At 48.8% G+C, this 26673-nt stretch overlaps 1 protein-coding gene across 1 annotated transcript in view; it reads left to right on the top strand.

Moving 5' to 3' along the window:
• LOC133344764 (collagen alpha-1(XXVIII) chain-like) overlaps positions 1–26673 on the top strand; it is a 76964-nt gene that overhangs the window by 37168 nt on the left and 13123 nt on the right. Inside the window, 14 exon segments of the mRNA XM_061554901.1 lie at positions 6702–6770; positions 7373–7441; positions 7606–7674; positions 8379–8447; positions 9931–10002; positions 14149–14217; positions 14932–15003; positions 16544–16612; positions 20178–20246; positions 21183–21251; positions 22648–22716; positions 23617–23685; positions 24461–24529; positions 25631–25699. Coding sequence (XP_061410885.1) covers positions 6702–6770; positions 7373–7441; positions 7606–7674; positions 8379–8447; positions 9931–10002; positions 14149–14217; positions 14932–15003; positions 16544–16612; positions 20178–20246; positions 21183–21251; positions 22648–22716; positions 23617–23685; positions 24461–24529; positions 25631–25699 — 972 coding nt within the window.

Genomic DNA, 26673 nt, shown 5'->3' with positions numbered 1-26673 from the left:
CCTCTCAACAACCTCTGTCTCGTTCTACACACGTGATAACCCTCTCAACAACCTCTGTCTCGTTCTACACACGTGATAACCCTCTCAACAACCTCTGTCTCGTTCTACACACGTGATAACCCTCTCAACAACCTCTGTCTCGTTCTACACACGTGATAACCCTCTCAACAATCTCTGTCTCGTTCTACACACGTGATAACCCTCTCAACAACCTCTGTCTCGTTCTACACACGTGATAACCCTCTCAACAACCTCGTTCTCGTTCTACACACGTGATAACCCTCTCAACAACCTCTGTCTCGTTCTACACACGTGATAACCCTCTCGTGATAACCCTCTCAACAACTCTGTCTCGTTCTACACACGTGATAACCCTCTCAACAACCTCTGTCTCGTTCTACACACGTGATAACCCTCTCAACAACCTCTGTCTCGTTCTACACACGTGATAACCCTCTCAACAACCTCTGTCTCGTTCTACACACGTGATAACCCTCTCAACAACCTCTGTCTCGTTCTACACACGTGATAACCCTCTCAACAACCTCTGTCTCGTTCTACACACGTGATAACCCTCTCAACAACCTCTGTCTCGTTCTACACACGTGATAACCCTCTCAACAACCTCTGTCTCGTTCTACACACGTGATAACCCTCTCAACAATCTCTGTCTCGTTCTACACACGTGATAACCCTCTCAACAACCTCTGTCTCGTTCTACACACGTGATAACCCTCTCAACAACCTCGTTCTCGTTCTACACACGTGATAACCCTCTCAACAACCTCTGTCTCGTTCTACACACGTGATAACCCTCTCAACAACCTCTGTCTCGTTCTACACACGTGATAACCCTCTCAACAACCTCTGTCTCGTTCTACACACGTGATAACCCTCTCAACAACCTCTGTCTCGTTCTACACACGTGATAACCCTCTCAACAACCTCTGTCTCGTTCTACACACGTGATAACCCTCTCAACAATCTCTGTCTCGTTCTACACACGTGATAACCCTCTCAACAACCTCTGTCTCGTTCTACACACGTGATAACCCTCTCAACAACCTCGTTCTCGTTCTACACACGTGATAACCCTCTCAACAACCTCTGTCTCGTTCTACACACGTGATAACCCTCTCAACAACCTCGTTCTCGTTCTACACACGTGATAACCCTCTCAACAATCTCTGTCTCGTTCTACACACGTGATAACCCTCTCAACAACCTCTGTCTCGTTCTACACACGTGATAACCCTCTCAACAACCTCGTTCTCGTTCTACACACGTGATAACCCTCTCAACAACCTCTGTCTCGTTCTACACACGTGATAACCCTCTCAACAACCTCGTTCTCGTTCTACACACGTGATAACCCTCTCAACAACCTCTGTCTCGTTCTACACACGTGATAACCCTCTCAACAACCTCTGTCTCGTTCTACACACGTGATAACCCTCTCAACAACCTCTGTCTCGTTCTACACACGTGATAACCCTCTCAACAACCTCTGTCTCGTTCTACACACGTGATAACTCTCTCAACAACCTCTGTCTCGTTCTACACACGTGATAACCCTCTCAACAACCTCTGTCTCGTTCTACACACGTGATAACCCTCTCAACAACCTCTGTCTCGTTCTACACACGTGATAACCCTCTCAACAATCTCTGTCTCGTTCTACACACGTGATAACCCTCTCAACAACCTCTGTCTCGTTCTACACACGTGATAACCCTCTCAACAACCTCGTTCTCGTTCTACACACGTGATAACCCTCTCAACAACCTCTGTCTCGTTCTACACACGTGATAACCCTCTCAACAACCTCTGTCTCGTTCTACACACGTGATAACCCTCTCAACAACCTCTGTCTCGTTCTACACACGTGATAACCCTCTCAACAACCTCTGTCTCGTTCTACACACGTGATAACCCTCTCAACAACCTCTGTCTCGTTCTACACACGTGATAACCCTCTCAACAATCTCTGTCTCGTTCTACACACGTGATAACCCTCTCAACAACCTCTGTCTCGTTCTACACACGTGATAACCCTCTCATCAACCTCGTTCTCGTTCTACACACGTGATAACCCTCTCAACAACCTCTGTCTCGTTCTACACACGTGATAACCCTCTCAACAACCTCGTTCTCGTTCTACACACGTGATAACCCTCTCAACAATCTCTGTCTCGTTCTACACACGTGATAACCCTCTCAACAACCTCTGTCTCGTTCTACACACGTGATAACCCTCTCAACAACCTCGTTCTCGTTCTACACACGTGATAACCCTCTCAACAACCTCTGTCTCGTTCTACACACGTGATAACCCTCTCAACAACCTCGTTCTCGTTCTACACACGTGATAACCCTCTCAACAACCTCTGTCTCGTTCTACACACGTGATAACCCTCTCAACAACCTCTGTCTCGTTCTACACACGTGATAACCCTCTCAACAACCTCTGTCTCGTTCTACACACGTGATAACCCTCTCAACAACCTCTGTCTCGTTCTACACACGTGATAACCCTCTCAACAACCTCGTTCTCGTTCTACACACGTGATAATCCTCTCAACAACCTCGTTCTCGTTCTACACACGTGATAACCCTCTCAACAACCTCTGTCTCGTTCTACACACGTGATAACCCTCTCAACAACCTCTGTCTCGTTCTACACACGTGATAACCCTCTCAACAACCTCGTTCTCGTTCTACACACGTGATAACCCTCTCAACAACCTCGTTCTCGTTCTACACACGTGATAACCCTCTCAACAACCTCTGTCTCGTTCTACACACGTGATAACCCTCTCAACAACCTCTGTCTCGTTCTACACACGTGATAACCCTCTCAACAACCTCTGTCTTGTTCTACACACGTGATAACCCTCTCAACAACCTCTGTCTCGTTCTACACACGTGATAACCCTCTCAACAACCTCGTTCTCGTTCTACACACGTGATAACCCTCTCAACAACCTCTGTCTCGTTCTACACACGTGATAACCCTCTCAACAACCTCGTTCTCGTTCTACACAAGTGATAACCCTCTCAACAACCTCTGTCTCGTTCTACACACGTGATAACCCTCTCAACAACCTCTGTCTCGTTCTACGCACGTGATAACCCTCTCAACAACCTCTGTCTCGTTCTACACACGTGATAACCCTCTCAACAACCTCTGTCTCGTTCTACACACGTGATAACCCTCTCAACAACCTCTGTCTCGTTCTACACACGTGATAACCCTCTCAACAACCTCTGTCTCGTTCTACACACGTGATAACCCTCTCAACAACCTCTGTCTCGTTCTACACACGTGATAACCCTCTCAACAACCTCTGTCTCGTTCTACGCACGTGATAACCCTCTCAACAACCTCGTTCTCGTTCTACGCACGTGATAACCCTCTCAACAACCTCGTTCTCGTTCTACACACGTGATAACCCTCTCAACAACCTCTGTCTCGTTCTACGCACGTGATAACCCTCTCAACAACCTCGTTCTCGTTCTACACACGTGATAACCCTCTCAACAACCTCTGTCTCGTTCTACACACGTGATAACCCTCTCAACAACCTCTGTCTCGTTCTACACACGTGATAACCCTCTCAACAACCTCTGTCTCGTTCTACACACGTGATAACCCTCTCAACAACCTCTGTCTCGTTCTACACACGTGATAACCCTCTCAACAACCTCTGTCTCGTTCTACACACGTGATAACCCTCTCAACAACCTCTGTCTCGTTCTACGCACGTGATAACCCTCTCAACAACCTCGTTCTCGTTCTACGCACGTGATAACCCTCTCAACAACCTCGTTCTTGTTCTACGCACGTGATAACCCTCTCAACAACCTCGTTCTCGTTCTACACACGTGATAACCCTCTCAACAACCTCTGTCTCGTTCTACGCACGTGATAACCCTCTCAACAACCTCGTTCTCGTTCTACGCACGTGATAACCCTCTCAACAACCTCGTTCTCGTTCTACACACGTGATAACCCTCTCAACAACCTCTGTCTCGTTCTACGCACGTGATAACCCTCTCAACAACCTCGTTCTCGTTCTACACACGTGATAACCCTCTCAACAACCTCGTTCTCGTTCTACGCACGTGATAACCCTCTCAACAACCTCTGTCTCGTTCTACACACGTGATAACCCTCTCAACAACCTCGTTCTCGTTCTACACACGTGATAACCCTCTCAACAACCTCTGTCTCGTTCTACACACGTGATAACCCTCTCAACAACCTCTGTCTCGTTCTACACACGTGATAACCCTCTCAACAACCTCTGTCTCGTTCTACACACGTGATAACCCTTTCAACAACCTCTGTCTCGTTCTACGCACGTGATAACCCTCTCAACAACCTCTGTCTCGTTCTACGCACGTGATAACCCTCTCAACAACCTCTGTCTCGTTCTACACACGTGATAACCCTCTCAACAACCTCGTTCTCGTTCTACACACGTGATAAACCCTCTCAATAACCTCGTTCTCGTTCTACACACGTGATAACCCTCTCAACAACCTCTGTCTCGTTCTACGCACGTGAACCCCGGACATCCTCGCAACAGCAGCAGCGGCTTTTATCTGCGAGCCGTCAAACAAAGACGGTGGCCACCGCATCGCGATGCGCGTTCAGACGCGCTTCTGCGGCCGTCTGGAACGCTCCTCCTTCCGATATTAGGAAGCCACTGGAGCTATGCACTTTTAAATGTAAATTGAAAACTCATTTCTTGAGAATTGCTTTTTTGCGTTTAGTTTATTGTCCTTCCCCGACACCTCCGATTAGCACGGTTGGCTACATACGGTGCGAAAGAAGTTCAACATACATACCTTATGCACAACTTGAAAATGAAAAACTCTCCGGTGTGGGACTGTGGTCATCCAGAACACACCGTACTACACGTGACGATCTGATGGCCGCTCCTCAAATACGAAGAAGACCATCGCTGCGCTCCACTGCCGCTGCTCCTGACGCGGTTTTCTGGCGTGACCAACTGAATGTGACATTGTAGTGGTTGCCTTGCATCTACAGCAGTCACACGAAATAGATGTTTTTTTATCTCACAAATACGATACAATAGCAGAGAGAGAGAGAGAGACAAAGAAAACGGCGAGAGACAGAGAGTGGGAAGACAAGACGGGGCAAGATCATGAAGCAGAAATCAGATCGAAACATGTTCGCAAAGTGGCAACGCGAATGCATTTTTCACTTTTATCCTCGTGTCGCAGGACGGAGCCGAGGGATTTTGGACGCTGCGGGTTCAGGGGCTTGAGTCGCGTGTTTCCCTGTGCTTTGGGTGGTGGTTTTACACCTGCTCCACCAATTTATTAATTTCCTGTAGGAATCTCCCTGCTAATTAGCCTGGGATCACGCACTGCCATGTTACGTTTCATCGGTTGATCAATCTCAACCAACACTCACTTTCGAAGACAGCCGTAATTTCTCCCATAAACATACGGCGCCTTCATAACAATAAACGGTGCGCGTTGTGTGAGCATCTATTGGCGTTGTGGTGTTTACCAACTCTGAAACTGATGGCATTGAGTCAATTTAATTATTAAATGCATAGTTTATAAGTCTCGTCTTAAACATCAGAATTCAAATGCTAATGAAAATTACCAAACAAACAAAAACATCTCAATTACTGAAAATCGGCGATGACGCAAGCCCAGTGGTAGCTCGTTTGTTGCAGAGTTATCGCAGTTCGAATCCGGCAGGCCACCCTGGTTATTGCTGCGGGTATTTTTTATACAAACACTACGCGCCACTTGTTTCACAGTGGATGTTAAAAGGTGCCCCGACATCATTCGAGGCGAGCAGTCCCTTGTGTGCCTCCGTTCAAGGTCCAACTTCGGCAAATTGAAGGGAAAAAACGCAAATTACTCAAATGGGATTTTAAACGGAGCGAATTGGCCCCCGATTGCAAAATTACTGCAGACTTACGTCCGTGATTCACGACGCTCGCACTACAGCCCTGCGCTATGAGAACGGCGCTAATACCAAACGTGCCCAAATTATTATTATTATTATTATCATCTCCTGTTTGTTACTTGTCCACGTTTGACCCACAGGTAATATGGGCCATCATCACTGTGACAGTCCAAGCGGAGAGAGTGAGAGTGGTTGGCTCGTTGCCAGCAGGACTTGACTCTCTGCCGGGGCTTGTCGGCACAAATATGTCATTAGACCACCAAATCCCACTGAATTTCGTCTCAACTTGTCGGATCTCGGAAACTAAGCAAGGGAGAGCCTGGCTACTACTTGGAAAGGGGAATTTCCTCGGCATTCCCGGTGTTGTGCCCATGACTAAATTACCCGGAATTTTGCGGCCGATTTCATAGCATCTCAGAAGCTGAGCTGGGCTTTGGGCTTGATCCTGGCTGCCGCTTCGGATGGGTGACCGCCATGCATAGCAGGTGTTATAGTATGTGGCGCTATGTTGTGGCCAGCAGAGGGCAGTGCAGCAACATTTAATGTTGTATCATATTTCTGTGCCTCCACATATACATATATGTACTCGCTGCCTCAAGCAACACGCACTGAACCGGCGTGGTGAATTGTGATTCGGTGTAAGGCCAAAGTTGTACAGTATACGGATGAGCTATTTTTTTCTAAGCGAACAAAGTACCGGTTTGGTTCGAGATGATGTGACATGAATTGTGTGATGACTGCGTAGGGAGACCGAGGGAACGATGGCCCACGGGGCCCCTTGGGGCCGGCGGGTTTCGGACAAAAGGGCGACAAGGTGAACACCGTCTCTCGATTCCTCCGCCAACACTCGCCGGGGAACACGCCATTCCTCCCACTCATTGTTTATAATATTCGTTAATTTTCTCTGATGTCTGTCTGGTCTTAGATGTTAGCTACCTCGTCTGGTATGCAGGAGGTCGGGGGTTTTATCCCGTGTGTATTCGGAGTTTGTGTGTTCTCCCCGTGGTCGCGTGGATATTTTTTTCGGGTCCTCCGGTTTTTCCTTCCACATTTAAAATCAACATCACGCGTTTAGAGTATTTGGCTGATATAAATGTCCACATGATAAGCCACTTGGTTGAGCTCTCAATTGTGACCAGGTCGCTTCTGAAAAAGAGCTACATAGATCAGTGGACCTTACCTGTTAAAATAATAAAAAAAAAGTTAAACATACTGCGCATTAACCCAAAGCATACATCGGAGAGAGTCCTCCAATGCAACTGTGAAAATCGTCCGGCTGTAATCAAGTCCGACTAGAGCGACACGGTTGTGATTTGGTCTGACCGTGTCGTTTTGTCGGCACGAGTGTACGTGCGAGCGCGCCTACATGTCCCCGTCGATGTGCTGTGCGTTGATCGATGCTCTGCTGTCACCCAGGGGGAGCTGGGGTTTCCCGGACCTGCAGGATCCACGGGGCTGTCAGGCAAAGGTCTTCCAGGGGACAAGGTAGCGGTCGCCTCCCTTTGAGGGCACTGTCAAACATTGCCGAGCGTTGACGTCTCTTTATGGAGATGAATAACAGCGGTCGTCTGCATTTGTTAATGTCGGCGTCTGTTTTTGACTTGCATTCTTCAGTCTGGTGCAACCTGTACTATGTTGTCTCTTGCAAGGGAGATCAAGGCCCCAGGGGCTTGCCGGGCCCAAGAGGTCCTCCTGGTGAAGGCATTCCTGGACCCAAGGTATCAATAATTTCACCGCAAATGACGATCACTCTACATGCATGACAACACCGCACCTACGATTAGCGCGGCTGGCTACGTATGGTGCGAAAGAAGTTCAACATACTAAATCTAAACTCGTGTTATTTTACCAGGTAAGGCGCACTGAGATATATATAGCTCTTTTTCAGCAGCATCTAAGCCACAAATGATAGCTCAATGAAGTGGCTTATCATGTGGACATTTTTAGTAGTCAAATACTCTCAGCGCATGTTTGTAAATGTGGAGGTAAAAACCAGAGGACCCGGAGAAAAATCCACGCGATCATGGGGAGAACATGCAATTGCAAATGTACAGGCATCAGGGGTCAGGATCAAACCGATGACCTCCTGTATACCAGGCGAGGGAGTTAACATCTCGCCACCGTGGGGTAAAGAGGTGGTACTGTAATCCCACCTCTTCAAGACGTTTGGCCACCGTGGAAGGGTGAGGCTCAATACCCTCAGGATGGACTCTCTGTAGCTCTATCTTGTCAAAGTCCTTCCAGCAGCAGTAGGAGTGAGCCAGACATTGCAGGGCTGCGCTTTCACCGTTAACCCTTAACTCTGTGATATTCCAATGCTATGCTTGGGACATTAAGGGAAGGGCGCTGTGGGATGGTTGTGTTTTCTGGCGAAAGTGAGCGGCGCGTGGAAGGGTTTGCCCCGGCGATGTTGCCCCCGCAGGGGATCCAAGGCCTGCGGGGAGACCTGGGACCATCCGGCATCGGCCTGGAGGGCCCGACGGGCCCAAAGGTGAGCGGCACCTGCCTCGTGTCACTTCTCCCCCGCAACATCCCACCGCCTGTTTCTCACCCTCTCTGTCTGGCTGTTGGGCAGCGGGCTTCGCTACACTCCCGATTGGAGCCAGCGGCAAAGCCGGAGCTTGCATTTCAGTCGCGATGCGGTTTTTGCCCATCCGGTCACCGTCCAGGCTCAACTCTGCTTCGATCACGAGATCCGGTTGATTTGGTCATTCAACAGGCTGGGAATCTCTATACGTACGGGATGTAATATATCATAACGTGACGGCTTCCGGGGCTCTAAAAGCCGAGACCCCCAATGAACTGGGGGACTCTAAACCCCCAATACCTAACACCAGTTTGCATTCATCAACGCACTGTGCAGTTGCCCCAGAGGAGTAGTTGTTGAGTGTGCAGGCGGTGCAACTGCGCCGTGGCTTGCGGGGCCGGGTGAGACCCAAGGCGCCGGGCTCTAAAGAGAGGGCGGCAAGGGGACCCTCAAATTTAAATCCTGAAATCAGGGGGCCGTACAGCCGACGCCACTGGATGGCGCTGTAGTCGCAGCCAAAGCTTGTGCCCAGCAAAGTGCGAGCCCCGACCTCGTAAATGATGCCGTGGAAAGACTCCACATCATCACACATCGCCCGATCGGGAGGAGACCGGTAAATAAATGACGAGGAGATCGTTCATCGTCCGTCTCTCTTTCACTCGCCTTCTGTTGGTTGTGTGCTCTGCGTCAACACAACACCGCGCGTCACGGGGAACGTTTTTATCTGAGGCCAGTGGGAGGTCGCTCATTCACCTCCACTGCCCTCGCGGTCTGGAACTCCCTTCACCTCAATCGTCCGCCCCGCATGTGCTGTCCAGCCTCAAAATCATCCCTTATCTCCTCTGCCTATGACTGACTGCCTCGCGAGAAAATAAACATTCCCACCCACGGCTTCTACAGAGGTGCCTCTTCATACGCGGGCTTATTTTAGATGCTATAAAAATCCAAAATTGTGTTGTCGTAAAACATTCCTTTAGCATTTATTCAATCTAATAAACCCAGGGCCAGGAGACAAAAACCAGGATCGGCGTGGGAGAGTCGGATTGGGGAGTGGGGGGGGTGTGCCCCCCTTATGATGCCACGTTGAGATACTCTTAGTTTTTTCGGTAAAGTCACGTAGGTAAAAAATGAAATAAAAATTAATAAAAATAAAATAATAAAAATCACGACGTTTCGGAGGCAACACAAGTCTCCGTCATCAGGTGGGACCGTCACAGCCAGTTTTGCTGTATCAAGTGATCTGGCTGTGACGTTCCCACCTGATGACGGGGACTTGTGTTGCCTCCGAAACGTCGTGATTTTTATTATTTTATTTTTATTAAATTTAATTTCATTTTTTACCTACGTAACTTTACCGAATAAACTAAGAGTATGAATCCTTGCAGTCACGAAAGCTTCAAATCTAGAATTAATACGTTGAGATGATGTTTCCGTTGCGACGTGGCAGGGAGAACTGGGATCTCCCGGCCTCAGCGGGTTGCCTGGGCAGCGTGGAGACGATGGCGCTGACGGGCAGAAGGTACGCAGCAGCGGCGGCGCCACGGTCACCGACGGTGGAAATCGAATTCCAAGTGAAACGGCTCGTTATGGGGCCTCCTTTGCTCGTACCAAAATATGAGAATATGTTTTCCCATTTTTTTCTGGCGTCCTCTGGTCTAACACCGTTTGAGACGAGGCTCCAAAGAAAGCTGTCTCTGGTGTGGACCAATCCGTTTCAAAGACAATGCCATCATATTATCAGAGTATGTTTTTTTTTTGCATTCTGACCACAAGTATTGTGGTTAATGCAGACATGATTCCTTGTAAGAGCTTTCAGTTTGGTGTTTTAACATCTTAACACCTTTTTTGTTGCCAAAAAAAAGGGAAAAACCTCTTCTCATGAAACGGCTCGGTAGCAGGAAGGGCGAGAGGGCACGTTGTTAGGGGACTGAGCACACTGACCTGCCAGACCCCAACAACAACTGACCCCTGACCCTATCTCCACCTCTTAGCTGCACCTCTGGACCCCGTTTCTCCCTCGATCGAATTTGACGTTCGGTCTTCGCGTCGCCCTTTCTGATCACCCCGCGGTCCAAAGCACATCCATCTCACCGCCATTAAAGGCCTTTGTCTCGGCTACGCATTGATTTTGTACAACGAGCCGATCCTTTGTCCTGCGGGTCCTGCAATTTCTCTTCCCGTGGCCTGGTGATTTAATTAAATTGTGCAACGCGTAAGTGCGATCATCGTGGGAATTCACTTCCGACTGTAAAGCACTGTGCGTGGTGGTCTCGAGTGGCCGAGCGGTGAATGCAATTGAAGTTCCCTTGGTTGTGTTGCCTCATCAGGAAGCGTCGCTAACGGGGGGAAAACCCCATTCCATTTGCACCACATTGCAACCCACGAATAAGTTTGATTCCCCGCCACGGCCAGCGTCAATAGCGAGCGATATTTAAATCGGCGCAAGACGGCTGCGGTGAAGTATGGTCGAACAACCCCCACCACCGACGTGGCAAGGGGAGGCCTTCATCAAATAGCTGTAAATTGGCAAATGGTTCTAAATGATGATGAATCATTACGTCAATACAAAATGTTACAACTCATTAGGCATAGGTTTTATAACCATTACGTAATACTTGTAAGACATGAAGCTTAATAATTAAATAATGTGCTAACCATTGTGCAACTTTGACTCCATTAGGAGTACAGTACATCAAATAAAAAAAATCTCAACACTGCCGCAATTTTTTTTTAAATATCAAAGGCGAAATTTCGGGCAGTGTCCCTTCTTCATAGGACGTAGGAACAAGCAGCAATAATTGGTAAGGATGCATTATTGGTGTGTAGTAATGCGCGCTATTCAGTGTGTGCGGGTTGTGTTGGGATGTCGGTGGTCACGCGGTGGACGCTTTGCTGCACCCCGCCCCACGTGCCCCACGGGACGCTCGGACCACCGCTGTCCCGCAAGGCCCCCCACAGTCCCACAAGGCCCCCCGCTGTCCCACAAGGCCCCCATTGTCCCACAAGGCCCCACGCTGTCCCGCAAGGCCCCCCCCCCTCCCCCCGTGGGAAGTGTGCCGCAGAATTGTTGCACCGCTGTCACAAAACACGAAACATGTTTAAACTATGGGACCTTTTTTGTGCCACGGTCAAAGTGATGAAACAAACAATTCATAAGAGTTACGTAGGTATACCTATACCTACGTGACTTTACCGAAAGAACCAAAGAGTATAGATTCCTGCAGTCACGAAAATTTAAAATCAAAATTAATAAGAGGTTTTATCCTCTCTGGCAATGAAACGGCCTTCTTTCCCGGCTGGTGAAAGTGCAGAAGAAAGCTGTCTCTGGTGTCGGCGAATCGGTTTCAAAGACAAGGCATTTTTTTTTTTATCAGAGCATGAATGTTTTCAAGTTTTGCTACAAGTACGTGTGGTCAATGCAGACTTGATACCCTGCAAAAGTTATCTATTTTGTGTTTGAACATTTAACTCCTGTTTTATTTCCAGAAAGGAAAACACCCTTTTTTTTCATTATTTTTAATGCTTGCAGAAAAGGTCCCATAGATATAACTGCTCGACCCGATATATAAATGCTTTGGTATGTGCATTGTCTTTGTACTGTCCGCCTTTTGCTCTAACACGGGTAGTGAGACAAGGCCATAAAGAAGGCTGTCTCTGGGGTAGGCCAATCGGTTTCAAAGACAACGCAAATATTTTCAGAGCATGTTTTTCTGTTTGCATGTTTTGCCACAAGTATCTGTGATTAATGCAGACTTGATGCCTTGCAAGATGTTTCTACTTGGTGTTTGATCACAACGCCTCCTGTTTTATTGCTAGAACGGGGCAAACGCCTGTTTCTTTTTATGCATTTTCTTCACCAGATGTTTAACTGCGAAAAATATGTCGAGGGTGTTTGGCAGTGAAAGCAACGTGGGTGGGGTGTGTGGGTGGTGTATCCACGTGGAGCTTTAACCCGGCCGGCTGCCCTGCGCCCCCTGCTGGCGAGAGGCCGGGAGCCCTCGCCTGTTTTGGTCCGAGCTGGAACGTTGATCATGGGGACGGTGTCAACATAATACATTCCTCCTGCGGAGGAAGCTGGTAGGAACGTTGGGTTGCTCGGTCAATGGCCAGGGTCAACGGCGGCGTGGTGTATTCCGCAAATATGCCCGATTGTGAGGGCGGGCACAAGCCGGCGTGAGTAGGTTAAACGTTGAGTTATATAAGGGCACCACGGGGTGACCAGACCCTCCCCACCCAGCCCCTCCCCAACCTCCCCACCCAGCCCCTCCCCACCCTCCCCACCCAGCCCCTCCCCACCCTGCCCTCCCCACCCAGCCCCTCCCTCCCCACCCAGCCCCTCCCTGCACGATGGACGGACGGACACAATAATCCCCTGTGGGCTGGTGTAACCAGGAGGTTCCTACCAGTATAAGAATAGGTTTAACCCTCTCTGGCAATGAAACAGTTGAGTTAAAATGGTAAAACACCAAAACTGAAACCTTTTGCATGGAATAGAGTTACTGCATTAACCTCGTGTACTTGTGATGAACACGCAGACAAAAACATGCTCTGGTCTCACACTGTTTGAGACTAGGCTCTAAACAAAGCTGTCTCTGGTGTGGACCAATCCGTTTCAAAGACAATGCATATATTATTATCAGAGTATGTTTTTTGTTTGCATTCTGACCACAAGCATATGTGGTTAATGCAGACATGATTCCTTGCAAGAGGTTTCAGTTTTGGTGTTTTAACATCGTAACAACTGTTTTGTTGCCAGAAAGGGTAAAACCTATTCTTATATCTGGAACATTGAGTTCACAAGAACAGCCTCCCCTCCCCCCCCCCCATAAAAAAAAAACAATCCGCCTTGTTGTGAAAGATCCAACGCAGAAGAGCTCTGGTTTTGATCTTCCACGAACCCCCACGGTCCACCCTAAGCCACATCCGCACAAACCATGCCAGCAGATGCGGATACCTGATGCACGAATGGAGAAATTGAATACTCCCCCAGTGCACGACTGCGGCCACCCAGAACAGATCCTACAATAACGACGCAATGCCCGATCAGCGCGGTGTGCTACGTGTGGTGCGAAAGAAGTTCAACGCACATTCTAGCGATACACTGCTCCGTCGCTCCTGACGCGGCTATCTAGCTTGACCACCTGAATGTGTAGTTGTCACCTGTTGCTCTGCAACTACATCAGCAGCCAGAAGAAGCGCGCATTGGCTTTCACGATGAGACGAGCGTGTATCTTTGTTGTGGGGAGTTCGATTTTCGCTCATGGTCAACACCGGTGACGATTATCTGAAGCGGTCGTGGGCCTTCCCTACGTCGACTCGGCCTCAAATGAGTACCTGGTGCGGTGTGCAAACATCGCCACTCGGGAGTCAAAGGCGGCAGGGCGTGGTGCTGGCCACCCACACCCTCGTGTGCCATGCCACCTTTCATAGGTGTTCGCTAACAGCGCTTGCCCCAAAGGTCTCTTCAGGCTATATAGGGGTGGATCTTTGTCGATGCAGTATATAAATGGAAAGCACATTTACCACAAATTGTGACTTACAGAGGAAGTTGTTTATTCCTTATTTTATCTGCACAGCTTAAGTCAAACCAACGGTCCTTTGTCGTGGTCTTCGGTGCGTCGTCGTTGGGAATTCCGTGGCTGTTTTCACGTCTGTGTCCATGCAGGGAGAGACTGGTTTGGCTGGGCCCCGCGGGCCAGACGGGCCACCAGGGATTGGCCTGCAAGGGGAAAAGGCACGTGGTGACTCCATACGTGTTCCTGGGTCGTACCACACGATGTTCGGGGTGATGTCCGACGTTTTGTTCCACGTGCCGGAAGCTTCTTCCGGGAACTGAATTAGACGTGAAAACGGTTCCTGACGAAGCTCCCAGTAGACTGGTCGAAACGTCAAACATCGTGCCGAACGGCACGCGGTGATGTGACGGTTAATTTTGTGCAGTCATTGGTGATGGGACTGAGTCCATCTCATTTCATCGCGCGAGACTCACACAGAGAAACATAGACTAGCATAGACTCACACAGAGACCCATAGACTAACATAGACTCACACAGAGACCCATAGACTAACATAGCCTCACAGAGAGCCATAGACTAACATACTCACACAGAGACCCATAGACTCACATAGACTTACACAGAGACCCATCGACCAACATAGACTCACACAGAGACCCATAGACTAACAGACTCACACAGAGACCCATAGACTTACATAGACTCACAAACGGACCCATTGACTATTATAGACTCACACAAAGAACCACAGACTCACACACATACAGCATGGAAACAGCAGCCGTCTATAATGTGCACAGCAGCATCCTCCACATCACCGCAGTTGCTCTCGATCCAACAATCGTTTCATTCAGTGCAGCATTGAAGCGCACGTCTGCACGTTGCCCTCTCGCTGGCTCGCAGTGTGATCGTGAATCGTTCTTCACTCGCAGGGAGACCATGGACCAAGGGGACAAAAGGGCTTTCCAGGCAGCCCAGGCCCGGTGGGAGTCACGGGGCCCAAGGTGAGCCGCGATCGTTGCACGGAGGCCACCGTGAGCCGCACACACGCAGCTGCTGTCTACCTGTCTGGTTGACACGTGATGTATGCATGTATGTACGTTGAACTTCTTTCGCACCGTACGTAGCCAAGCTTGCTAATCGGAGGTGCGGGGGAAGGACAACAAACACAGAGCAGTTCTAAAGGAATGAGTTTTCAATCTAGATTTAAAAGTGCAAAGCTCCCGTGGCTTCTTAATATCGGAAGGAAGAGCGTTCCAGACGGCCGCAGAAGGGCACCTGAGAGCGCGCGATGCGGTGACCGTCTTTTGTTCGATGGCCGGCCAAAAGCCGCTGTGATGATGACCGGAGTTCGCGTGGTGATGGTTTATGCTCCTTGACGCGATCAGCAAGGTGTTGTGGTTCATTTGTGGCAAGCATTTTGTGTGTAATGAGCGCGACCGTATAATGTATTTATGTTTTCTGTAAGTGGTTCGTAACCTTTATTTTATTCATCATTACGTTCTCTGTATTTTATTCCAAGATTTTATCCCGATTGTGATATCGCCGTCATGCCATGCAACGACGAATCCATTCGACTCCCCCAAAACAGCGCAATCGTCTACGTTAGAGAATGGTCCCACAGAAGTGTATATCACAGAACTAATTCTAAGATCACATTAAGTGGCCCGCTGGCCCTCACATGAGAGGCCAGTGGCACTTTCACAAATGCTTGCCACAAAGACTATTGATCCTCGAACGATAGTCAGTCACACTGGAAATGTTGTATTATCAGAGCTGGTAGTTATACAAATTAAATGTCGTCATCGGTGATTGTGCTGAGACCATTAAATCGCCACGCTTGAGGACTTTAAGAGGTCAAAGCCCACTGAGATAACGGGTGCCTTTTACAAGAAAGGCCTAGGGGTATAACGAGGATGAATAGGGCACAGGAAAGCAAGTGCTACAGCAAATTAGAACAGTGCAACATTTTATGCTCGACTCAGTACCTCATGGCTTTACATCAAATCTACATGCAACTGCATCTCAACGCGCTTTACAGACACAGCGGTGGGCATAGTTAATCTACTTCATTTATCAGTTGATGATAAATATGCCCTCTTCCAATGTAATTCTGTGGAGCTGATGGGTCCACGCTTAAATGATTGTTAAAATTGTGTACTCTTACGTTTGGGGCCTGTCAGTGTTGGTTTTGAGCCATGTCACAGGTTGTCGAGATTTTGCTGATTACTGGGCTCTCTGTAAAGGGCTGCTGATCATTAGGGTTGCCACTTCTTCAGGCACAAAAAACCTGGACATATCATGGGCAAGAAGTTCTCACAATCCCAGAATAGGGGACAACTCCATGTAAATAAGTATTTTTTTTTATTGGGATTTTTAATATTTAGTGTCATGGGAAGATTGAGAGTTTTTACAGGACAGCTACCTCCCAAAAAAAAGAGGTTGCTCCTGGAAAACCAGGACAGGTAGCAAAGCCCAGCATATATGTGTTGCACGATTTTACACATTATGTTCACCGAGTTGCTGTGTGTGGTGGTGGCACAGGGCCAGCCAGGGCTGCCGGGGGTCGTCGGCTTGCCAGGACCCGCGGGCCACGGCATCGTGGGCCCAAAGGTAAGGCCCAAGTTCGTGAGTGTCGGCGGGTTGATCCTGTTGCCTTCACAGCACCGCCGGGATGCTCTGCGTGACCCGCACACTGTGTCGCTGCCCCCCTTCGCTGAACACACAAACACGCCGACAAAGACCCCCGATAGCCTGAAAGGGACTGTTGAGGCAAGTGCTGCTAGCGGGCACCTATTCGGGCCGCTGTGGTGCACGAGGTGACCGTGTGGCCAGAACTATGCCTGGAAAACCTTCATCTTCCCAGTGGCGATGTTTACACACCGCGCCAAATATTAATGGCTGATTCGACCAAGGGGAGGTCCAGGACTGGTGTTAATATCATTCGCCACCGATGTTAGCCATGGCCGGAAATTAAATTTAGGTTGAGGGTTTCTAAGGGAAGTTTTTGTTTTACCTATACGCCACCACCTATAGCCACCCATAATTTTGGCTAATTTCCCTGTCGGCGGTAATGGAGGCATCTGCCCAGTTTTCCTCAACGAACACCGTCAACATGAGATTCGGCCCCGAGCAATGAAAATCAATGAGTGGAAAAAGAACTGAGAAGGCCATACGCAGCTATGGGGTGGAGCATATAGTTAGGAGGCAGATACAATCGCAACCAAAATCTAGGCCTACCCCTCACCATGAAAAAAACTAGACAACCATTCAAAAATACTAGGCTAAACTCACCATAACCATAGCCGGGCAGTCATGAGCACTTTTGCTGCTGCAATTCTATTTTTGCATAATTATGGCAACATGCTCAGGTAGCTGAATGCCAATGTCGAGGTCTGCTCACCACTAGAGTGCTTCAGGAGAGAGTTCGTGTCGTGTTGCTGTTCCTCCTCCGTCCAAGGGGCACAGACTACAGTGGTTGACTACATGGTCCATAGATTTTGGTGACGTGACCACAGTTCCTGTCACTGACACTCAACGGTAACCCCACCCTTGGCACTTTGCCAAGCACCGTTTTTGTATTTTGTTTGCTCTTCACTTTTGTAAGTTACAGTGCCTCTATTTGTATATTTGCTATCCCCAGTTCGAGAGTTGCACGCAAATCTCGGTCACAGTCTTATACTTTTGGCTAAATGCACTCCAGCACAATGTCAATATTCCACGCCCAATGATGATGCACTGTGCTTAGTTGATATTGTTTAACCAGGTGAGAGAAACCAAGAGACCAGGATTAGTCTCATGTGCAAAGAGTGACCTGGTCATCAACAAATTGCAATAAATAAATAAATAGCAAGGACAATTAAAAACCACGCGATCACATTCACCGCATCATGCTTCATTGCACTTTGAGGCAGGCTCATGCAATGCAACAATTTGGGCACTACAGATGCACTACACGAGTGACAGGTTGATATTTGTTTGTGTTACCTGGATATCTTCTGTTCACCAGTGGCGGCTCGTGACATGTCCACTAGGTGGGGTTGTTTTGAGTGACCTCTGACAATGTGGTGTGCTAAGTAAGAAAAGCAGCTCGTCATGTTATTGGCCTTCCCGTGAAAGTGCTATAACTGTCTTATCTACCGACGGTAGGCATTTATAAACAATACGAAACAAAAGAACAAAGCACTAAAATGCTGTCCCAATGACCCTCAAGTCCACACTACACAACCCCTTTGACGCTGCCACAAGCCGTCACCTGCTCTACTTGCACGGTGCAACCTCGCGTCGTGACACCGTCGCCTCTTTACAGCCATGGGCGACTTTCTCACCGCCCTGAATGGGTCTCAAACGGCGTGGCTACAATGCTAGAAGGTCGTCGCAACGAATGAAGGGAAATCTCTCACTCGGAGGACGCCTTCACAGCCGCCCCGAGCCGAGACCTCCCCAAGGCTCAAATCAGACCGTGGCGTTGCAGCGGTTTCTAATATAAACGACTTAAAATGTTATCGTCATTAGGCAATTCACGTTGAAATAATCATATTTTACTTTTTTTAAACACAAATTTTTTTTATGGAAAAGTATATTTTATTAGAAAAATAATTTCTCATCTCCATCCGCTTGGATCCCATACTTACTATCAGCTCAATTCTGGAAAATACGACTGTACCTTCATGCGTAGCTTTTGTAATCTGTGAAATAATATTTACTTCAGTGGCAATCGAAGTGATCCATAGCTCTCACAGGCCAATGCCGATATATTGTTTAATCGTGGAAATGATGCAAACTATGAACAAGGTTTAAACAGCTCCACTGAGATTGCATGAAAATGTAACAACATACAAATCTAAAGCGAGACAGCCAAGGACATGCTTTGAACAAAATGAGTCACAATGATATTACTAAATATTTTCCAATAATATTATTTGTGAAATTAAGGCATTGGTGTTCCAACGCCCCGAGTGGACGAGCCGCGCCTGGCGTCCACCAGGGGGTCACATGACACACAGCAAACACGTCATAGCACCTGTACAGACACGTTTAAACCCAAAATATATACACCATATACAATTATGCAAAGGCGTACATCTATTTATACAGCCTGAAGAACAGGCACACGACAGCACACATAAACATCACAACGCAGTTACATAAACATCACCCCGCAGTTACACACGTGCGTCACACTGCGGTCAAGCACATGAACAATACACCGCAGTAACATGCATGAGCATTGCGTCACAGCCACACTTGAACACATCACCGCAATCACACGCACATTTGAATATCATACCAAAGGCACACACACATGAACATCATACTGCAATCAAGCATGTAATACATGGTGCACACAGCAGGTTCATAAACAATTTCTCCAGCTGTAACAGTTACAAATGTCGTGCAAGTGTGTGTTTAATTCAGGGTTTCAATCAGGAGAGACTCGTGGAATGATTCCGTGTGTCTGGGGATCTCGGTTCCGTGGCTAGCCAAAAGCCGATCACGAGGATGATCAGAGTTTGCGTGATTGTTTATGCTCCTTGACGCGATCAGCAAGGTATCGTGGTTCATTTGTAATGATTGCTACCTTATGTATTTATGTTTCCCGTAAGTGGTTCGATAGCCTATATTTGAATCATTACGTTTTCTGTGTTTTTTACACGATTTTATCCCGATTGTGATATCGCCATCGTGTCAATCAACGACGAACCCATTCGACCCCCACCCCCTTCCAGAGCAGCGGAATCGTCTACGTTCGACAACAGTCCCGCATAACTGGATATCACAGAACAAATTTGAAATCCCAACAAGTCTCCGTCTATATTCTTGGTTCTTTCGATAAAGTCACGTAGAAGGGAAATAATAAAATTATAAAACAATAAAAATATAAAACTATAAAAATTCTCACGATGTTTCGACTGCAACACAAGCAATCCACACTGTGGATTTCACACCTGATGATGATTGCTTGTGTTGCAGTCGAAACGTCGTGAGAATTTTTATTGTTTTATATTTATATTATTTTATTATTTCCCTTCTAAGTGACTTTACCGAAAGAACCAAGAATATGAATCCCTGCAGTCACGAAAGCTTTAAATCAAAATAAAAAAAGTCTCCGTCTGTCTGGGGATCTGGGTGTGAGCGAGAGGTGTGTGCTTTGTTTGTGATGTTTTGTATTTTTCAGGGCGAGCCCGGCCCTGCTGGACCTCAGGGGCTCATAGGTGAGATCGGGATTGGCCTGCAGGGACCAAAGGTGTGTTGACTGCCTTGTTAAATACACCCTGGGAGAGCCCAAGGGGTGGGGTGATGGACTTCTGAAGATAAGCCAAGCAGACAAGTGTTTATTGTTCAGGCCCTTTTGTCAATACACTGCTGCATGAAGGCCCTCCCACACAAGATTTCGGTCACGGGGCTTTGTTATGACCATACTTCACCACAGTGGCATAGCGTGGTTGGCATGGGCCCTGGTGCAAGGAATGAAATGGGGGGCCACCTGTAGAGCTTTTGGAGCCTGGTGGCTGGGCCCCTTCCTGCCCGTGTCCCCCCCCCCTCCTTCCCGGTGCATTTGCACCAACTGCGTGCTCTATAGCTACGCCACTGCTTCACCATCTTGGTCAGAGTGTGTATGTACGTGTGTTGAACTTCTTTCACACCGTACGTAGCCAACCGTGTTCATCAGAGGGTGCGGGGAAAGGACAACAAGAAATTAGTTTTCAAATTAGACACAAAAGGGAGAGCATTCCAGTCGGAACGCAGAAGCGCATCTAAAAGCGCGCGATGCGGTGACCGTGTAGTGGGCGGGGGGGGGGGGGAGTCCTCGTCACTGATGTTAGCCACGGCTGAGATTTAAACTCCATTCACCGCCAGGTTCATTGTGGAGTGCACTCACCACTGCACCCCTGATCCCCCATGCTGCCCACTATCCGTGTAAGCCCTCTCTCAGAGCCAAGGCTCGCTTCTCACGGCATCAGAACGCATGACCCGTGGCCTGCGTCCGTGAACGCTGTGGGTGGCGTGCCACCGTTCGATCATTGATCAGAATTATTTTCCAGGGCAAGTGCCCCAGTGTGACTTTGAGCCTTAGGCATTCTGAGCCGGTCGCATGATCGCTCATCCTTGAAGTGAGTTATTGCATTGTCGAAAGTTGACCACTGTGATGCACCCTGCATGCGAACTGGTGTTTTTGCAGGGGGAGAGAGGATTCCCAGGTGCGATCGGACCCCAAGGCGGCAAGGGAGAGGGCTACCCAGGCCCCCAGGTGAGTGCAGCCATTTCACATCCATTGAAATCACGAGCCGAGCGTGGGAGATTCTCACCTGCCTAACGCAGACCTCGTGAAATTTCACCCTTAATCAGAGGCGGGGTGTGGCGAGATGTTAACTATCGTGCCTGGTATACAGGAGGTTGTGAGTTCGATCCCTGACCTTAACGCCTATATATTTGGAGTTTGCATGTTCTACCCGTGGTCATGTGGATTTTTCTCTGGGACCTCCGGCTTGTCCTCTTCACATTTAAAATCAAAATGCGCTTAGCGTATTTGGCTGCTCTACATTTCCACATGATAAGCCACTTCGTCGAGCTATTATTTGTGGCCAGGTCCGTTCATGAAAAAGAGTTAGATAGCTCAGTGGGCCTTACCTGGTAAAAATAAAAAAAAATGTAATAGTGGTCGGCATGGGCCTTGTTGCAAAGGATGAAGTCGGGGCCCATTTTGCAATTGTTCTCAGCGCCCTGGCGCGCTAGTGCAGTTGCACCGCCTGCTGTACCACTCACTCGACAGCAATGCCGCCGCTCTCTGTCGCGACATGGAAACAATGCTTGGGAGAGCAACGTGATCGCAGTCACGTTCTAATGGTGCTGATCTTACCAACAGTGAATACATAAATTTGCTCGGCAAAACCATTTCACCTGACTCGTCGTCACAAATTTGGCTTAGGGGATCTCCCTTTTTATTTTTTCCTCACCGGTGATCATTTTCTGCTGCTGCTGCTGTACTAAGTGCGAGTTCAGGCCAAAGTTGGAAACTGCGGCTACTTTAGGGCTGGAGCTCCGAGTTCCAACATGACCGTGATGGATAGATTCCAACATTAAGCGGCTTAATGGACTGATGGCTCTCACGCACACCAGTCACTCCGTAACCATCGTTCAGTCACTTCCTTGTTTCTATATTATCGCTGCTACCACGACCGCAATACTCCAATTGATCTCGTAGACTTCACGCCCATCTCGGGGACCCGTTCTACCAGATTGATCACTTCATGTCATCCACACAGTGTTCAACCACTGTACGTACTGCAGGTCAAAACATTTCTCTTCCATCTCCTTCCCTCAGAAAGCTCAACTTTGAATCTCCCTCCCGTCATTCCCCTATCCCAGGTTTCTTGCTCAACAAAACGGAGCGCGGTTACGCTCCAAATCTGCCATACGATCGTCGCTGGCCCTTAGTTTCCGGCTGTGTGCGTTACCGGGCCTTTTATGTCTTGGCTATTAAATCCCCCTCTCCCCATAAAATATACATTTGCACGCGACGTGTATACGTTTGCACGGCGGCTCCTATTTGAATGCGCTTCAGGCGACGCGATGACTGAATGTGTCTCGCGTCGTCGCCGCTGAACCCGATCTCTGTGCTGCCGGCCCTCTTCGACGACTCCCAGGGCCTGCCGGGCCTGCCGGGATTCAGGGGCGAGCCGGGACTCGAAGGCGTCGGGCTGCCCGGTTCAAAGGTGCCGTGCTGTCTTTTTGTTGTTGTTGCAACCTCCAGTGTTTGTCCACTCGTCCGTGCCCTGTATAGCACATGATGCACTTATCAGATAAACACATACGGGGCCCCCGCCCCGCCCAGTCAATGCACTGTTGGATGAAGGCCTCCCTCCATACCTCCACGAGCTGGTCAGTAGGAGAGTGGCCAGGACCTGGTTTAGACATCGTATGCCACTGATGTTGGTCGTGACCGGGAATTGAACTCAAATTTGCCAGGTTGATAGAGCAGTGTGCTCACCACTGCACCGTAGCGCTCTCACCCCTTGCACAGTATGTACATCATGTGAATCTGTACTATGTATTGCTCTTTGTTTGTAGTGGTGCTTAATAACACGTAAATGTACATGGCAACACCTGAGATCCATGCACAGTTTGTGGTACTTCAAAACAAGCGTGACACACCATTCAGTTGGCACCGATCCTTTGATCTCCACCCTTCATCTTTTAATGAAATTATTGGGTGATGCTGCTGCTGCGCCCTCGGCAGTGGTGCACAGTGGACAAAAAACTGAATACAGTCGTCAACAATACTGTGGCCTTAAAAGAAAAACATATATATAAAAGACGACATTTCAGTAATGGCCCTTCTTCATAGCAGAACAATTCTATGATATTTGTTTTGTTCTTTTAAGCCAATATCTTATTTATGAATGCGTTAACTGCCTTTTTTTCATCATACAAACGAGGTACTGTAGGACGAAACGACAAACAATACAAACGTGATGGCAAAAACGGGACGAAAAATGATCGACCCTTGAATTGAATGACGACCCTTGAAATCTGACAGCTCAACGGAGGTGAACCGATCGATGCCTTGGTATATCACAGACGCAAGTCATCGCCTCATACTCCTTCCTTTTCAGGGGGACACAGGGGTTCGGGGATTACCGGGAGGTCGGGGCCCCCCAGGAGAGGGGCAGCCTGGTCCAAAGGTAACACTCGAGGATAACCGCGTTCTCGCATTGTGTGGGTTTTGAATGAACGCTGAAGGTGGGTTTGATTAGATTCTCCAGCATTGTCTGTTTTTGGGAAGTGCCGTACCATGGTTGGCATGGGGCCTCTTCAACACACAACCGGTGTGCTGAACTAGTAACTATTTGGCATGTTTTGTTTACGTGACAAACCTTACTGATTGGCTGTGTCGGGTGGTGGCGGGTTTAACGACACATTTATATTTACGCGATATAACCCCAAAAAATATCTTATTATGCATAATATTGGTCGCTAAAGCCTTCGTTTTAAACTTAATGGGCCCTGATGTAAGGAAATTAAATGCATCCTCTCCCTCTGTTCTACCACTGGCCCCTCATGTCACGTCTCCGCATGTCTATGATGAGTTTCAATGCGTGCGTCTCAAACAACGTAGGCCGAGGCGTCTTGGTGTCACCCGAGCAGGTCACTTGCCCACACACACCCACCAATCACAGCCACCCGACTGCACAACTTGACATTGCCACTCCTCCCGGGTCTCAACAATCTCCCAACGCTCTGGGCAAATGCCGACGTCGTCTGAAGCCGGCACTGCCAGGGCCGCAAGCCAAGAGCCAGCACCTCCCCCACCCCCTCCCACCTTCCCCACTCAACGTAGCCCTTTTCCTGGGCCACTCTGGCCCTGCACGCTCGATAGCTACGTCGCTGAGTTTGGGATGTGATTGCGTTAGTTTGACACATCTCCGCGTGCGTTTGTTCGCCGTGCGCCTGACACAGGGAAACGTCGGCCGGCAGGGCCCACCTGGGCCCCATGGACCGTCTGGGGAGGGCATCCAGGGAGCCAAGGTACACAGCGTCCACAAGCTCCAGTGACTAACCACCACCACCACCTAAGCCACCACCAGCACTGCCGCCACTACAACCACCAGCACCATCACCATCACCACCATCACCGGCACCGCTACCACAATCGTATTAATAATTACCACACAATCACTACAACCGTCGCCGCCACCATCACAACCATCATATGAATAATCGCCACCATCATTACCACTACTGCCACCAAAACTACCACCACTGCCACCAATTCCACCACTGCCAAGTGCTCATATATTATTTACTCCACAGGAAATAATTATGCTGCACCTTCTTTCGTCATAGCCATAAGATTAATTGCCATTTATTTTATTTTACAATGAACGCTGTTCATTATTGCATTTTCATGTTTAAATGTACGCAACATTAAAAATTAATTGAAAACTGCCTCGATGGCCAATATTTGCGCAAAGCGTGGGCCTGTTATTGAAATCTAACGGCGCAGGTCAGAAAGAGCTTGCTCACGCCACTGCTAAGTGGCAGGGTCCCACTAGAGGGAGCTCTATAGACACCCCTCTAGAGGTTAGTTCGGCCTACTCTTCCACTCTGGCTAGACATCTTGGGGAGAGGGCTTTAAGAAACCCACCCCGTTGTTTCTGGCTGCCGCGCCAGGAGATAAAATGGAACCGGCGACCTCTAGGTTGCAAGTCCAGTGTGCTAACCATCACACCATGCCAGCATCTGATATTGATGTTATACACACATATATTTGGGTATTTCGGAGTGGGTTATATGTTTGTTCGAAGGCAGGGTTACTGATAAATGTGTGTGTGTGACGATTGTCTGAACCGGCTCTGGCCCTCCCCGAGGTTGACTCGGCTTCAAATGAGTACCTAGTGCAGTGTATAAACATCAGCACTAAGACAAAGGCGGTCGGGCGTGGTGCTGGCCACCCCACCCCCTCGTGTGCCTTGCCGCCCTTTATAGGTGCTCGCTAACAGCACTTGCCCCAACAGACTGTTAGGGCTACACGCAGGGATTTTTGTTTTAATTTGTGCTTGTCCCCGTGCCGGCTGCTCTCTTAAGGCTCATTCGCTGGGGGTCTTCTCTCTCTCTGTTTCGTACCAGGGGGAGCAGGGATTCCAGGGCCTCCCTGGACCACGCGGGCCCCTCGGGGAGGGTATCCCCGGACCAAAGGTGAGCAGCGTCCTGTGGGTCTGGCCCACGGCATAGACCTGGGTCCGATATTGACCTACGCTGTGACAAATAAACCACATTCCTGCGGAGGGAGCTGGTAGGAACGTTGGGTTGCTCGGTCAATGGCCAGGGTCAACGGCGGCGTGGTGTATTCCGCAAATATGGCCGACTGTGAGGGCGGGCATAAGCCGGCGTGAGTAGGTTAAACGTTGAGTTTTATAAGGGCACCACGGGGTGACCAGCCCCTCTCCACCCAGCCCCACCCCTCCCACCCCCCTCCCAGCCCATCCCTCTCCACCCAGCCCCTCCCCTCCCCACCCAGCTCCTCCCCACCCAGCCCTCTCCACCCAGCCCCACCCCTCCCATTTTTGGATGCACGACGGCCGGACGGACACAATAATCCCCTGTGGGCTGGTGTAACCAGGAGGTTCCTACCAGTATAACCACGATCTGTTTCGCAGTGCAGTGTAGTCAACTGTCAATTAACCAGGGGAATGTAGGGGAGCCTTGGCACAGATACAAATGAAAACACGGGCAATGGGAAACGCATGAAGATGAGACTACAAACCGTGTTTATCGTTTACTTCTGCAGAACGGTGGTGGGGTGGGGAGTGAAGGGTTAGAATGCGTCTCCATGTTATGTTTTGCTTCTTAAAGTAATCGGTTTTCTTGCCACCAACAACATCTCACTTGTGGCCACATGGACACTGAGGCGCTGATCCTCGACGAGTGAGGAACTCGACCAGACCAGCGTGTAAAGATAATACAATTTATGTTTTGCCAGTACGGTTAATCCACAACACGGATAATCTCCCCGTGGTTATTTGAGAGTTAGCTGCATATTCTTTATTAATGAGTGTTCATGGCTAGATTGATAGCATTAACTTTCTTACTGAGGTGTAAGCTGAGCTTTGTGTATTAAATTGCCATAGGATTTAAAATACGTTGTTGAAACAGAATTAGACACCAAACAC

The sequence above is a fragment of the Lethenteron reissneri genome, chromosome 20 (assembly GCF_015708825.2).
Source record: "Lethenteron reissneri isolate LAM-NWPU_2019-01 chromosome 20, ASM1570882v1, whole genome shotgun sequence".
NCBI lineage: Eukaryota > Metazoa > Chordata > Hyperoartia > Petromyzontiformes > Petromyzontidae > Lethenteron > Lethenteron reissneri.
Note: the sequence above shows the minus strand (reverse complement) of the source record. Positions and strands in the feature narration are given on the sequence as shown.